General features: G+C 30.4%; 2 protein-coding genes across 2 annotated transcripts in view; one reads left to right on the top strand and one right to left on the bottom strand.

Annotated features, from left to right (window-relative positions):
• LOC126742590 (muscarinic acetylcholine receptor DM1) overlaps positions 1-17,183 on the top strand; it is a 76,412-nt gene that overhangs the window by 3,687 nt on the left and 55,542 nt on the right. The gene's annotated exons all lie outside the window — the stretch shown is intronic.
• Positions 1,412-7,614, bottom strand: LOC126750238 (uncharacterized). Its single transcript, XM_050459824.1, has 2 exons — positions 7,332-7,614; positions 1,412-1,769 (listed from the first exon to the last, which is right to left on the bottom strand). Exons 1-2 carry the CDS (start codon positions 7,586-7,588, stop codon positions 1,541-1,543), a joined length of 486 nt encoding a protein of 161 aa, XP_050315781.1. The 5' UTR covers positions 7,589-7,614; the 3' UTR covers positions 1,412-1,540.

The raw sequence follows: 17,183 nt of genomic DNA on the forward strand, positions 1-17,183 counted from the left end.
TATCTTTATTTGAGCCAACCCACGCAAGACATTTGCAACCAATATAGTACGTCCACGGGACAGTGAGTTTACTGGTGTTATGACTGGTATAATAAATTTTTAACCACATAAATATTTGCAAAAGCGCTACTGACCGCTAACTGCTATTAACTGTTATAACTGTTTATCTTCAAATTTATAAATATATTGATCCAAGAAATGGATATATCATAATTAAGAATGTAAATATTTGTTTTTTTTTTTATTTGGAAATGTTTTTTCGGCTTAGCAATCAACTCATTATCATGCTATCATCGGTAACTTAAATGATGATTTGACAATAATTTCTGCAAATATTCTATAATAAATGCAAATAACGGTGGCTTGTGGATACTGGCAACTTTATTCTTGTAAAATTTGGTCTTTCTTTAATTATTTTTTAGGTGCATTTTTATCTAATTAACTTGAAATTCATTAAGACCACTTTATGCAAAAGATTAAGTTTGATCTCGACGTGTATATTTCTTGTATTTTTCAGATGTTTAATTTTTATTTAAATATTTATTCATCTATCTTTAAATATTTGGCGTAATTTTTAGTCCTCTGGAAATTCGAATACAGTTCTTAGGGTTATGGAATAATTTTTTTATGTGTTTTAGGCATTTGACGTTTTTTACGTTATATCAATTTGTTTTTCTTATAGGATTTTAAAGATATTTTTTATTTTTTATTAGGCATTTAATAATTACGTAATTTTAATTTTTTTTTCGTCCTATCCCAAACGTTTGACGTCATTTTTAGTTTTTCGGGAATTTAAAATAATTTTTTATTTTAGACATTCAAGGTAATTTTTTATTTTAATTCACGCATTTAAATAATTTTTTTTTAAATACCTTTTTTGTTCCATGTCTCATGAAATACCTCTTATTCCAGAATTTTGAGAGTAATTATTTTATGTTTTTTAGGCATTTATTCTAGCTATATTTAATAAGTTATCCTAAAAAAAATTGTGGTCTTGACCTAATGCAAAAAGATAAATTGTTTTAACACTTTCCATCCATTTACTTGTATATTCTTGATTTACCTAAGCCATTGATTTAAAAACATAAAGCGCATCGTTACTGGTAGTAATCCAATCAATAATAATGGATATTTTGTTGATTATACTTAACCCTACTTAAAAATTTGTCTTATGAGACAAAGGTGGAGACCTTATAAGGTTTATTGATATTATATTGAGCGCTCACAAGGGATTTGTGGAGCTTCAGAGGTCAACGAGCTTTATATGCTTTTAGTAGAGTATTGCCAAATAATTATTTTAATCTCGCTTTTATGTACAAGCCTCATAAACTTCCTTAATTAGCATAAGCTTCCTTAAGCTGGACATAGTCATCTCTATCATAAACTGAAAAAAAGTGGAAACAATATTACATTCTGCTTTTTTGCATTACAGCTTTATTTTGATACTATTTAAGTTATAAAGGATATTAAAAAAATATTTATTTATAATCAAAACATTTTAAAGGCTTATCTTAATAACCGCTGGTGAAATAAACGATTTTTACCTATATAGAATTAAAAAAGTGAATACAAATATATAATCAATTTTTAGTGGTCGAATCTTTGATGGAGTTGTATTACAATTATCCTTCATAGCACATAAAGTACACTCAGAGTCATCTACTAAAACTACTTTAACTAATGGCTTGCATAGCTCCTGATTGGTACAACCTTTGTAAACGTTGGCATGAAGGTCATCTTCTGAGGTTCGACCTACCATAGTAAAACACCTAAAAAGAAATTTGAATTTATTAACATTGTTAAAGTAGATAAGTTAGAATGAGACAAAAACCTCTATTAATTCATCTGATTAACTTATTTTTAGGAAAAGGTAAAGGTGAATTAAATTTAGGTACTTTTATAGTGAACAAATGAGAGAAATATTTTTTTTATCCAATGAATTGGGAAAATTTTACTTAATAATAGTAGTGATTTGTAGCAATACTCTGTAGACCCGATTAAATAAAAAGAATTAAACTAAACCTATAACGAGTGTACCATTTAAAATAAGAAAAGTAGTATCACTTGTGGTTAAACTAGACAACAGCTGAATATCTCAAACGATGCTATTATAATCATTCATGATTGTTTTGAAAACCAAGAAAATAGTAAGTGTATCCTTTTTCCTGTGGTTCATTTTGCTAAATCGGATCTAAAGTTACGTTTCCTATTCGGTTAGCCTATACCTAGACCCCGGACATCCTTCTGTGAGACCCAAATATTTAAATTAGATAACACAGTATGTTTTTTTTTTAACTATGACTAAACCTACTAAATTAACACTATAAATATTTAAGTTAAAATTAAATTGTTGCTCACGTTGACAATATATCACGTTTTAAAAATTAAACAAAAGTCTTTAAAATATTTTTTAAAATAAACATACTCTGAGACCGTTGACTTTTGATTGATTTTATTGACTTTTTGGTGGTCGTTTTTTGAGGTTAAGTTGTTTAAATATTGTTACAAAGTTGTCTTACTACGGCCCAAAAGGGCATTTTGCAACACAAAGAATTAGGAGAGCAGAAGTTGAAAGAGATCAGGAACACGAATTTTTAAATTTTTCTAAATACGAGAACGCAAAGTGCCGAGATGGACTAAATAAATAAATAATTCATATCCGTTTTTTTTGGATAATATAGAAGAGCGACGGCGGCAGGAAAAACAAGAGGAGAAAGAAAGGCGGCAATAGCATGAGGAATGAAGATGCCAAGAGAAGTGTGAACAGGGCTTTTGAGCAATGAGCACAAAGAAAAAATTAGACTAAAGAAATTCTGGAAAAACAACAGAAAATAGGAAACGAGATGTAGAATATATTGGACTGTGAAAACAACTTACAGTTCGAAATTACCCGGATAAAAACGTAACTATCAGTAGGATTGAGCTCTCACAGCATTTTAAACAATATAAAGCCGCTTACGTTTGTTGGACTTTTTGGGCAATATACAACCAACAGTTACATCCAATGGAAGCAACTGTATCATCCAATGTCTAGAATAATAAACAATCGATTTGGTGGTAGCTCTTCGGGAATCGGCCAGCCCGGAGCAACTCCCAGACGGTACCAGCTTTTCACCAACAAGACTATGTGACACTGGCCATAGCTCCAGAGAGAAGATTTAGTGGTGACCAAATCGAAAGCAGCTATATTAATCTGAAGTAAAATCTGGGGAGATGAAAGTCCATATCAAGCTGGGAAGTCTTACTTAAAGTCACAAGATATTCGTGGCTTATATAGAGGATGATTTTATTTTTATTGAGAATGGATCTTAGACAGCAGGGTTTCTCATTTGATAATAGGCAAAAAAGAGCCGCACTGGATTGATCCAAGGATAAGAGATGCCTGTAAATACCTTGTGGAAAAGTCAGTGATAATATCAAAAGGTGGCATTCCCCTAACGATTGCCAAGATCCTTCTCAATAGCCTTAAGTTAAGCAAGGGTGACTTGGCGGCTTTTGGTATAAAACCATTAATTGAGCAAGGCCAAACAGTTCATCACTGAGCATAGCGAGATCTTTAAAGAGTCTAATGGTAAAATTATAGGAACTCAAGTTACCTTAGGTTAAGAAGAACTGAAGTGTACATATTTAATATAAAATTGGAAATGTCGAACTAATCCGATAGCCACCTAGACGACTACCTGTTATCAAACACCAGGACGCCTTATAAACAATATGCTTAAAGAGGGGATTATCGAGGAGTCAAATAGTCCATGGTCTTCTCAAGTCGTATTGATGACGAAAAAAGATAGATCAACTAAAGTCTGTGTAGACTCTTAAAAAACTTAATGACGTCAATAAAAAGATTTTTGCTGATTTAAGGTGGTTCTAAACAATTTGATATTGTCAAGTGAGCATTCAGGAAGAAGAGAAAATCGCGTCTTCTACTGACAATGGCCTCTATCATTATGCCATTTGGCCTGTGTAATGCTCCCGTTACGTTCGAGAAGTTGAAGAAAGAATGAAAGTTGTACTATGAGGACATGGAAGACATGCCTTGTTTACCCTAACGATGTTTTTAAGAAGACATGCATGCCCAGCTTAAATTAAACCCATGCTGAAAGAAGCTTTTTCAACGGAACGTGGATTTTCTTGGGCATTTAATATCGTCAAAAGGAATACAAACTGAACCGAAAAAAATTTATAGCCTAAAAGAATCACCGCAACCTCGTGATTAAACATGAGTTAAGAAGTTTTCTTGGACTCTCCTGACACATACTGCTGAAGGTTTGTCAAAGGATTTCCAATAATATGCCCATATTGCTGTCCATTTGCATAGGTTGACAATACATAAATCTAGTTTTTAGTGGAATAAGAACTGCCATATTCTTTTTAAAGACTAAAAACTGCTTTATGTTTCAGTCTCATATTAGGATACCCACAACAACAAGGAAAGTTGGTCTTGCATACAAAGCATTATTGGTATTGGAGCTATGCACAAGTCTAGAAGAGCAATGAATGAGTCATCGAGGATTTTAGCAAAGTGCTGTCAAAGCCAGTAAGCACTTATTGGATCACGAGAAGAGAGCTTCTAGCTATTATCAAAGCGCTGGATCGCTTCGACAAATGAAATTCGAATATTTTCTGCTTACAACAGATCATGCAGCACTAAAAGGGCTATTGTAGTTGAAACAATTAGAAGGCCAAGTTGCAAGATGGTTAGAGAAGTTGCAAAATTATAACTTCAACATTAAACATCGGTCTAATAAACTGCATAACAACGCAGGTGCTTTATTTAGGAGACCCTCAGCTATAATGCAAAGAGTGTACCAAAGTAGAAGAACGGGAAGGTGTGGCATATATAGAAAGTCTTAAATTTAAAGTTAGTGAAGGAAGAATACTGCTGAGTTAATAAAACACCAATGCGAAGATGAAGACGAGATATCAGCAATTTTGGACAATTTTTTGCATAAGAGGACTATATGGACGTTGTCAAAATGAAACTGCACGATGTTCATGAGTTGGCTAGAAAACGGTTAAGGATTGCAAGCACCCGAATAAAGACCCGATACGGCTTTAAAACTATTCCAGCTTTTAGTAGTGGTAAAGTATGGTTTTTGAACCCTCAAATATAGAGTCCAGCTGAACCCTAAGGCAAACATAAAGGTAATTTATGTTTTAATATAATGTAAAATGGTGAAGGATTTTAAGGAGCTCAAATAACGCTTTGTTAGATGTGTTGCTAAGACTTGTTTTGATGGCATGCTTCTTTATTTATAGACCTGTGTTATTATTAGACAACATTTTTTCTAATTCAAAAAACTCAAGGTATTTTTCTACAGGGTGATCCATAAGAAAATTTATTTAACTTTTTTAGCAAAATAAAGAGACTATTTTGGTTATCTACCTCTGCCATTTATAAATATTACTACAATACCTATATTCATTTTTTTTTGTGAGTGGATGCTCGGTATATATGGTATTTCACGACATTTCGTGTTTTTTTTATTATTGTTTAAACTGTGATATAGAGATGCAAAAAAAAATCATCTAAGCATCATTTGTGCATAGTGGCGTGATGTTCTAGTATTTCCATAAGGATGCCCGCCAAAAATGTTAATTAAATTCATATAAATTCTCGAAGATGAAAGTTTTGATTTAAAATACCTTGGCGAGACAGAACTAAAGACAAATGATTGTAAGTGATTGTTTTAATACGATGAACCCAACTGATTTTGCCATTTAAGGCTTAAGTTATATGTAGGTAAGGCTAATCGGGCCGCCAGATTTAAGAGGAGGGACATGTTACAAAGTAATCTTATTACAGCTCTGTCTTATATGACTTGTCTCTATTCTGAATATTAAGAATATTCAAAATTCTAGAAATTAGTAGAAGAAATTAATTGGGTATATATAGGAACCTGATTCGATGTGTATTGTTGTGATAAGAATATGCTAATTAATCAGTGATTAGGAAAAGTAAGTAGTAATAATAAATAAGTAGTGAGGTAGTGAATAAGAGTTTAGTATGTAAATGTGCTTATTTATTAAATTCACTGGAAATCCGTAGCAGTATATTATTATTCTCACGATGTAAAACATGTAGTCAAAAGTTTCATAGTAAGTGAAGATTTGTACGTTTAGTCATGACACAGGAGCACCAATATGAAATATTATATGGACATGGAAAATGTATAATAAAAGTTCAAGCAACTTCATTATTTACAGATATTTTAACCGTATGCTACACAATACTAAAACTTATTTAACGTATAATGCAATATACATTTGTAAATTTTAGAATGAAAGTTCTCAACTGCATATGGTCTATTATTAATTTTTAGGGGTCTAAGGGTATAAGCATATAAAATACATTTAGATGCTTATTAATTAAAACTTAGGCACGTATAATTTTGCATGTTTAATTGGCACTATATGACGCTAACCTAATAACGAACGCAACGTCAAATATGATTTAGCAAATTCTATGCTATTATCCCCTCATCATATAGCGCAACTAATTTAGGGAACAAAAAATACCACCCGGTATATCACCGCAGTGTGTTTTTGCATAAGAAAAAGTATTTTTTTAGAAGATAAATAGTGAAACTTTTAAAAAATAGCTCTAACAATTAATTAAATTAAAAAAAAAAATAGAAGTAGAGTAAGAAGTATTTTATAATTTTTTTTTATATAGGGAGTAAATAGTCCATACTCACAGTGCAGTCGTAGGTTAAGAGTTAAGATAAACTAAAAAACACACTGTCTTTCTCCACTTAATATTTTACAACTTATTGAGTGGTATACTGACTTTGCGGATGCAGAAATGCGATAATGCTAATTAATGTCTCTAATAAGAACTCTGCATGTTATCTCATTTCAGCCCATACGACCTGATATTTTTTTTCTTGTTATTGTGTGCAGGGTCATTTACCAATTTCAATTTAAAGTGAAGATATACACTTTTTAAGGCCAATTATTTAGACCTTCGCTTTAAAGTAAAATGGACAAATTGGCGTATGGAAACTAGTTATCTTTTGATATTACCATCGCTTTCATAATTCTTTAATTTAAATTGGTTTTGCGATTTTCATATGCAAACAGACAAGCGATATAAATAAATGTCTCTTAGGATGCTACGAGAGATGAAAAATAAATTTCTTCTTATAAAACACAGGTTCACATTTATAACGAATATATCATTTAAAATAGTAAAATCCCATACTAACAAAGAAAATATAATTAAAAAAAAAATCTAAAGAATTTAAATGTGTCATTTCTGGTCGTAAAATCTGGCCATTTTACATTATAGTTTTAGTTGCTTTATATAAGTTAGATTTTCTAAAAATTACCTATAATGGTTTCCCGCTCTCATAGGTTTTAGCAGTTCATCTAGTTCTTCCTTATCAATAATATCATAGCCCTCATATTCCAAGAGCATTTTCCAGTTTGAAAGCAAAGTGTGGTTCGAACAATAAACTGAATCGAGCGGCATTTCGCATTGCCCAGTTGTGCATTCAAAACAGCGTAAGGGTTGCATTGGTTCGGTTGAACATTCAAATGACGAAATTAATAAAAATGTAACTTTAATAAACAACAAAAGTTTCATAATTTTAGACACTGGTCAATCAATAACCAAATTGCAAAATGTCACTTTGATGTTTCTGGTGACAGTATGTGCAGATTTTACGAAACAACTTCGTCTCGAATTACATCCTGAACTAAGATTCTATAACAGAAAAAATATTCACGAAATTAGTTTAATAATATGTCGGTGAACAGATGAAATAATAAAATATACCACAATAATAATAATTTTACAGGATTTGATGTTACTAAAATATGAGATGTGATTTACATATTTTTACCTGTAAATCTAATTAGAAAAAGGAATACAAGCGATATAGAACACACACACTGGTAAAGAAAAAGAGGAAATATTTTAAGTGAACATTTCTTCTTGGTACTGTTGGTCCCCGTAAAAAACTTTTTAAATTAATAACTTAATAATAATAAGAAGTTCTTTTTTGAGAGCATGACCATTGTCTATTAATCAAGATGTTATCTTTATAATTATTAAGATTGAGTCTAATTAAATGCAGAGAATATTATTGAAATTAAAGAGTTTGGATTCCTTAGCGAATTTTAGTATAAAAATATAACAATAAAGCCATTGATGGCAAAGATATAATTATCAGACTATGAACTACTATTTTGATGCATAAAGTACAAGTTAGACCATGGATTTAAAGCATTATGGTCAGCAGAAAATTTTTTTTAAAATATTAGCTTATCATTTAATTAGTCGTAAGACAGAATTAACTACCTTAGCAAAAGAAAAAATGAAATGAACTCTAAAAGTCTCAGTCTCAAAATATCTTTTTAATTAATCAGGTAACATGTTTCGCTAATAAAGCATCATCAGACCTACAATAAACAGAAAAACACACGTAACTACAATAAAACCTTAAACTAAAACAAAATCAAATATTAAAAATTAGTTAAAATTACCTTATATCTAGATGACCTGCTAAGTACTGACAAATAAAATTGAAATCTGTAAATGCCCACATATTTTGTGATAAAAACAATAACACGGCACAAAAATTCAACAAAAAAATATAAAAAATATAAAAAGGGAAAAAACGTGACAGGGGTAATAAAAGGTAAAGTCCTGGCTCAAAGGTGAAAACATCATTAACGCATGTCAAATTTGGACTCTTTTTGGCTTTGGTGTCCATTTTCTCCAAGAGATCCAACTTTCTACCCTCAGGGCACTCGTGAACAATGGAAACATTTTCAGGGACGGAAAAACTATGACCCGTTGATAATAAATGGTTAGCAAATGCTGAGTTAGTTTCTGTGGTGTTGGTGTTCCTGAACTTATTAACGAGGCTTAGGTGTTCCTGTACCCTTGTGGATACTCTCCTTCCTGATTGTCTCAAATAAACAGCAGGGCAATCCTTACAATTAATACAATATACACCCGATTTAGATAGAGGATCACTTTTATCCAACGTCTTTACTAGGTTCTTTCTTAGCGAGTTAGTCGTTTTGAAAGCTATGGAAAGGCTGAAAAGCTTTGCAAGTTGTTGAGAAATGCCGCCGAAATAACTAAGGCATCTAAAATTATTATTGTTGATGATGTTGTTCATCTTGTCATAGGACAGTTTATATTTATTATAAAATTTGTAATATAATTTGTTCAAGCTGTAAAGTGAGAAATGATTGTTTACAGCAATTATTTTTATAATATTATGTTCTTTATTATGAAAAGCGTCTTTGGACAGAGGTAATTTAAATAAACGGTAGAACATTGAATTAAAGGCTGCATATTTATGTTGATAAGGGGAATTGGAGTTAAATTGGATTATATTATCTGTTGCAGAAGGTTTGCGATATACTTCAAAAGAAATACTGTTATTATTTCGGTATAAAAAAAGATCTAAAAAGGGTAATTTTCCGTTTGTCTCTCTTTCCAGCGTAAAAGAGATCTGATTATGAAGGGAGTTAATAAATGACAAGAAATCCAACAAATCATTCTCGTCACCAACCCATAACACGCAGACATCGTCCACATACCTTTTATAAGCTCTCAAAAAGCCCGCAAAATGACTTCTCATGATTTTCTCTTCCAAGTGACTCATGAAGATCTCGCTCAAAAATGGTGAAAGACAACCCCATGGCGAGACCAGATTTTTGCCTAAAGAATTGATCATTAAATTTGAAGAAATTTTGTTCCAAAACTAATGATAAAAGGTGGATAAGATTATCTACCACCAGTTTTGGCAAAGTACTATTATTGTTTAGCAGGATTTCAACAAATGTTAAACAATCTGATAAGGGTAAGCAAAATAGCATTGTTTGGAACATTTATTTGCTTTAGATAATTGGCAAATTCAATTGAGTTTTTAATGGAGAAATCGTTCCGAAAACCAGTTACTTCTCTTAAAGTATTGTTAAGCCAAGAGGATAATTTGTAGCAAGGAGAGTTTACGAAGGAAACTACTGGTCTTATCGGGTTCCCCTCCTTATGAATCTTAGGTAAGCCATAGAGCACAGGAGTACGTGGGTTCATAGGGTATATAGGTTAGGTTTAGTGGTTAAGGTATTCCAGAGTTATAAGACATCGATCTAGAGAATTCTTAAGTTTTGAGAAAAAACTAATCGTTGGATCCCTAGTAATAGCCACGAAGTCGTCAGTCGATAGAAATTTAGATTTTACTTTAGCCACATAGTCGAGTCTATTCATGACTACCAAACAAGAGCCTTTGTCTGCTCTGGAAATTAGAAGATAATGCGTTTCAATTTTGTTTTCAACAGAATTAGGGTGTTGTTTGTTGTAATTATTAGGGACAGAGTTATATCTCTCAGAGTTAGGAAAGTTAATTATTTTTGATCGTAAAATGTTTTTGTAGGAATATTAACAGATTGAATGATGCTCTCAGCTTCCACTACCAGGACCTCTCTAGTGTTTCGATTTATTTGTTGCGAAAAATTAAATTTTAAATTTAAATTTAAGATATTTTCCTCCTCGGGGGTAAAAGAAACCTTAGATAAATTAAAAAAAACGTTTATGAAACAAGTTAATATTGCTCTTACCCAGCTCCCGCTTCTGCTCTATATGGTCAAGACTCTTTGATCCTTGTGAAATTCTTAAGTTGTACAATTTTTTACTAAGCCTACGGTATGTATTGGCACCAAAATCTTCTACATCTTCTCTCAATTTAGAATCCAAGGATAGAAACTCCGCAAAGGACAACGTTAATGTTAATGTAAAATATAAGTACTTGAGTTTAGAGTTGACTCTGTTAAGTGTTTTGTAATGTTGTTTTATTTCCTTCTTAATCTATATCCGTCTTCTCATGTTTAAAGCTCTCTGTGAAGATGGAGTGTGTGAGGTTGGATCTGTACAGTCGGACAAGTTTGGCTTGACTACCATTTTCAAATTGAAAGAACTCGTCCATTATCTCAAAGAGACCTACGTAACTAGAGAAAAAATGAAAACTCTAAGTCTCAGTCTCAAAATATCTTTTTAATTAATCAGGTAACATGTTTCGCTAATCGTCCAACCCATAACACGCACACATCGTCCACGTACCTTTTATAAGCTCTCAAAAAGCCCGCAAAACAACTTTTCATGATTTTCTTCTCCAAGTGATTCATGAAGACCTCGCTCAAAAATGATGAAAGACAAATGCTAACCATTTATTATCAACGGGTCATAGTTTTTCCGTCCATGAAAATGTTTCCATTATTCACGAGTGCCCTAAGGGTAGAAAGTTGGATCTCTTGGAGAAAATGGAAATCACCAAAGCCAAAAAGAGTCCAAATTTGACATGCGTTAATGATGTTTTCACGTTTGAGCCAGGACTTATCTTTAATAATCTTATCTAACCTCTTGTTTCTGCTCACGATACGCATATATGCCTTTGACTCTAATATTCATAGGCAGGGCTGGCCGAATGGTTAACGGTCTGGTGTTTCACCGAGATTAACTTTATTTAAAGCGTGGGTTCAAAAACTACCCCTGTCACGTTTTATCCCTTTTTATATTTTTTGTTGAATTTTTGTGCCGTGTTATTGTTTTTATTACAAAATATGTGGGTATTCTCAGATTTAAATTTTATTTGTCAGTACTTAGCAGGTCATCTAGCTATAAGGTAATTTGAACTAATTTTTAATATTTGATTTTGTTTTAGTATAAGGTTTTATTGTAGTTACGTGTGTTTTTCTGTTTATTGTAGGTCTGATGATGTTTTATTAGCGAAACATGTTACCTGATTAATTAAAAAGATATTTTGAGACTGCGAGATAGAGTTTTTATTTTTTTTCTAGTTACGCAGGTCTCTTTGAGATAATGGACGAGGTCTTTCAATACCTTAGCAAAGTAAATAACCTTCAAGTTAGTTGGAGTTATTGCCACTCACTTAAGCTTCTCCATTACCAGATATATTAGCTATTTTGCTATTAGTCAATCCCATGTTCGATATGGAATCTGCTTCTGGAGTTCATGCTCAAATTACGTGTTTAATTCTTATTCTTCTTTTTAAAAAATATACACATTAACTAGAATATGGTAAGCAGTAGAACAGTCGACAAAATTACCTACTGAGGCTACCTTTTTCTCACTCTGAATTTATACGTGGCTCTATTTTATATAAAGGTTACAAGGTAACAATTTATTAATTTTCCACTAAAAATCAGAAAATTTAAAATTAAAAAAATCTTGAGTTTAAAAGACAAGAGAATTTTTCGCCAGTAAAGCTTAGTATAGTTTAAGATATTTTTTTAAAGATTAGCATTTTAAAATTCTTTATGTGTTATATTTTAATCTAGTTTTATTGTAACTTATCGTAATGTCTTTCAGAATAATATTATGTCTTGGCTTTGTTCACAACTTCTATGTTTATATCGAAAGTAAAGCATTTTTAATAAAAATGAAATGATAAACACTGTGAAAATTATAAAACAACACTTTAAACTAAAATGATAATAAGGAGCCGTAGAGTTACTCGAATTTACCAAGAGTAGTATTTTTTTTATCAAAGGACAAATTCATGATAATACAGAAGACCTTTTGTATTACCATGACTGGTGATTATCAGTCTAAATACAATAACATATTTATTTATGTCGACAGTTATTGCATAAAACAATACATTTATGTCGATCCAGAGGTGAATAGGGTTTTCGACCCAAAACCAGTAATTTTTTTTTATTCGTTATTACCTTTGAAACTAAATTTTAAATAAAACCTTTAATTGTTTTAAAGAAATTTTTTTTAACTTCTATGCTGTTGAAAGGTCCCTTCTTATTCATTTTATTCAAATTAAAGTCTTTTTTCCACTTTTCTTTATTATTTAAAGTAACTTGTCTAATCAGTTGAAGCTACTTTTTAAGTATTTAAAGCAGATTTTTTAGTAAAACTTAATTTGAAATATTATGACTTCAATTGTCTGAAAGAAATTTTATATTACCTTTTATGTAATTAAAGATTAAGTTATTATTCATTTAAGTAATTGAAAAAAAAATGATTTCCTCTAGGCAGTTGGCAATTTTTATTCATCTCGTCTAGTTAGTTAAACTTCCCTCTCTATTTTTTCTGGTTATTTAAAGTCACTTTTCCAGTTACTTGAAGCGACTTTTTAAGCATTTAAAGCAAAATGCTAGGTAAACTGATTAAACGATCTAATGAAATTATGCATAACTTAAATGGCTATAATTATCATTAGTTGCATATATGCAAAAGCATTAACTTTTTGCTTTTTTTTCTTATGGAAATATGTAAGTATTAAGTATTATTTAAATATTTGAACCTGCTTATGATAGATATCCTTAAAATTTTAGTATTATTCATATTAGTATATAGTATAACATATTGTTACAAATAGTTTGGAGAATGGTGTCCATGTTCTGGGATGTATTTTTATAGGTACTTGCCAGCAAACACAGTAGAAAATAAAGGTCTTATTTCACCAGAAATTCCTTTTATTATGACGACCGGTTTCGCGATTACAATATCATTGCATCATCAGGTCGAGGACTTTTTTTTTTCCAGAGACGAGGAAGGAGAAAGTTGCCTTAATAATGCACAATCTTAGCCAGAACTCGCGGATAATCTGTCACAACATATTAATTAATAAACATTTAGGCAATTTATTAAGATACCTCTTTGTTTAATCTGACTTTAGTTTGATTTTTTCTAAGATCTCATTGACGTTATATATAATTTTGCTTTGCACAACTCTTTTATTAGTTTAGAAATGTGTGGTTTTGCTTATCTTGGTTGCGTGTTTTAATAATTACGTATATGTCATACTTCTCCAATGAAAAAAGTAACTTATATTTGTTCCTATATGTGACATATTTAAGCCATATTGCTTTGTTAGCTACAGTGATAACTTTTTTATATAATATGCCTTTTGCAAATAGTACCTAGAGCCTATAATATATTTGCTTCGTAAGTATTCGTGTGATACCTATAGCGCATTTAAAGTTGGACGAATATCGACCAGTTAGCTTAAGAATCATACTAATAGAGAAAAAAATATCGCGAGAAGAGAGAAAGAAAAGATAAGGAATATTCTATTAACCACAAAAACTACACTTTTACAATGGACCTTCAAGCTGTAAAAAATTGCCCCGTCTTAAATGCAAGAGCCAACAATTTCATTAGTTGACAAATATTCAAAAATATGTTTATCTCAGTAGTGATATTTGGGATGTTTACACTGATTAAAAAATTCTTGTCCTATATCGGTTTGAATAAAAATTAATATTTATTCTATCCTGACGGTTATGGCATGGAATAATAAGTTTATCTCAATACTGAGCGTAGAAAGTTTTTCGACCCAAAACGAGTTTTTTTTTCGTAATAATACTTAAGCCGATAACATTTATTTCAAGAATACTTTGTCTTATGAAATTAGTAAAAAATTGCTAGATTTATAATTAGACAAAAATTTAATTTTTTTTATTGTTTCACACGAAGTAAGGATAACAATTATTTGTGAAAAACATTAATTATTTCTTTAAACTATCTAACAAATCTTAGCCTAAAAATCCATCCAAATTTTATATTATTTAATAAGGTGCTTAGAATAATATAACACAAAATGGTGTAACTAAAAATTTAAATCTTCATACATGAGACATACATTATTTCTTCTGTATATATTTTTCCCCTATTCTTGGGACATGTATTTTTTAATTGTAAATCTTCCTAAGGAAACCATATATAAAATTTTAAAAATGAGTCATAAAAACTATTGGCTGCAAAACCGACTGGGAGTCAGTAAACAGATTTCAGAGGAGTAATATTGAAGACAAATTTCCTGCCTTTCGGTGTGATTGATGAAAAGGCGGAGTCGCATGTATTATATTGAAGTCTCCAATAATATTTACTTTGTGATTTGATATTGACGATATGTTGTGAAAAACATGGATTTAGGTTGAGTGACGATGTCTGAAAGATATATATTTTTAGATTTTTTATTTTCATCTTAGGGGATGTTGCGAGCAGATTTGTCGGTTATAAACTCAACAATTGCCGTCCCTTTTAAATCAAACGATGTTAGAATAAATCACTATTATTGCCACATAAAAATATGGACAGAAACAAAATTAATGTATAAATAAATTTTAAAAAAATTGTATTTAAAACGGGTTTGCCTGTTGTCTGTAATTCTTGTAAGGACTTTATAATTATTTGATAAAGTTTTTAATTTATTGAATAATGGTTTAGACAAATAAGTTTAAACACATTTTGAGAAATTTATATTTTAACTACAAAACTCAATTCTAAAAAATTATAAATTTTGATGATCCTCGCAGGTTTTCTAAAATAAAAGTTAAAAAACATTTTTAATTTAACCTCAAATTACTATATAAAAATTTTATTTTACTTCTTAAAAATCACTGTGAAGTACGCTTAAGATATTATTTTCACACTAAAAATGCCCTATAAGTAAGAAAAACCAAAATCAATAATCTTATCAGAAAGGACTGAAATGGCAAGAAAGAATTATTAGGAAATTAAAGGGAAGCTGGTTTTAATTTATCAAATCTTTTCGATACTTAAACTTAAATGGGCTAGATGAAAGAAAGTGATTTTAAATTTTTGTAATTTTGCTCTTGGATATGAAAGTAAATGGAATAATATAAACATTATCAAACCCATTTAAGTTATGCATTTACACGAAATTTAATTTTTGTGTGAAATTATTTAATAAGTATATATAGTTCAAAAATTACTAAAAAGTATTGAAGTAGATAGGGTATATAGGTAGATATTTTTTTTAAATGAATGACTACTGTTCTGTTCATTCATGTAGATCTGATAGAGGAGGATGATGTGTAATTGAATGTGTAATTGAAAAATCAATCCGGGTGAGTTGATAAATTGGCTTTGTATTAATGTAGCTGAAGGAAACCTAAATATAAGTGTTGTTTATAGACCTCTTTTTCTTAATTTTCGCTATTATCTTCAGTATTTAGAGTCTTTTATGCAAAAACATCTTAAACCACACTTATTAGTAAATAATAATTCATAGGTAACAAGTGACTACCAAAACCTTGTAAGGCTAAACCACTACGAAATAAATAATATAGTGAGTGAAGAAGTAGTATAGTGAGTAGTTACCAAGGTGTCCAGATCTCTAAAAAATCTTGTTCTAAGTTAGATTTTAAACTTAATGTTAAGGATAATGCAATTTTGGATCATAGTATGATTTTGGTAGAGCTCAAAATTTCTGTCCAAATTCACAAACCTAAAGTTTGGTATAAAGTCAAATCTGTCGATCATAGGAAATTTATTAGCTTATTAAGTCACAAAGTTTTAATCTGAATATAGTAAGATTTCAATAATTGATTAATTTAATTAAAGAATGAGTATCAATACACAAAAAACTAAGAATACGGTCGGAAAATACGTGAATAAACGATGAATTCTTGAGGTAATGACACAAAGAGACAAAGTTTATAAAAAAAGGTCAGTCAACCTCTTTAAAAAAATAAACTCCCAAATAACCGATACAATTAAAAAATCGGTTCTTTTAAAGCAATTGATATTTGGGAGAAAGTAATATTAAGAAATAATGAGCATTTAATAATAGTTTTACAAAAAATAACAAGAATGAGGTAAATATAAACTCTTTGTTGATTAGTAACCACGTAATAAATAATTAGGAAAGAAATAGCAAATAATTTAAGCACGTACTTTTCTCAGATTTGTGGATTAACTGTCGCAAGTCTGAAATTGCAAATTGATGCTTTAAAATTCTATTCATTTATCATTAACTGATGGGCAGACGTTGTTAGAAATCATAAATAAACTGGTACAAAACTCCGCATCGGGCCATGATGGGATGACACTTAAAGGTATGAGAAATCTTGAGATATATGTGTTTCTGTCATAAGTCAGGTGATAAATAAATAAAAATATTCTCTAATATTGTAGAAAAAGTAATAAAAAAAAAGAATGATAAAATTTATTAATGTTCTTTAGTTATTTAACAATTTTTAACACGCTCTCTAATTGATAATGAACAGATGGTTGTGGCAGTTTTCATTGATTTGAAAAAGGCTTGTGATGTGGTTGGTATAAATATTTCATTAAAAAAACTATCAAATATGGGATTTTGAGGTGTTATGTACAAATTAATAAAAACATATTTGCTTGATAGAGAGCAGTATGTAAAAGT

This window comes from Anthonomus grandis, chromosome 1 (genome assembly GCF_022605725.1).
Source record: "Anthonomus grandis grandis chromosome 1, icAntGran1.3, whole genome shotgun sequence".
Lineage (NCBI taxonomy): Eukaryota > Metazoa > Arthropoda > Insecta > Coleoptera > Curculionidae > Anthonomus > Anthonomus grandis.

Excerpts from the sequence above, each read along its gene's own strand:
- LOC126750238 (XM_050459824.1), bottom strand. The coding sequence starts at position 7,588 with ATGAAACTTTTGTTGTTTATTAAAGTTACATTTTTATTAATTTCGTCA. Across the intron at positions 1,770-7,331 it reads AGAGCGGGAAACCATTATAG|GTGTTTTACTATGGTAGGTC; the intron begins GTAATTTTTAGA and ends ATTTCTTTTTAG.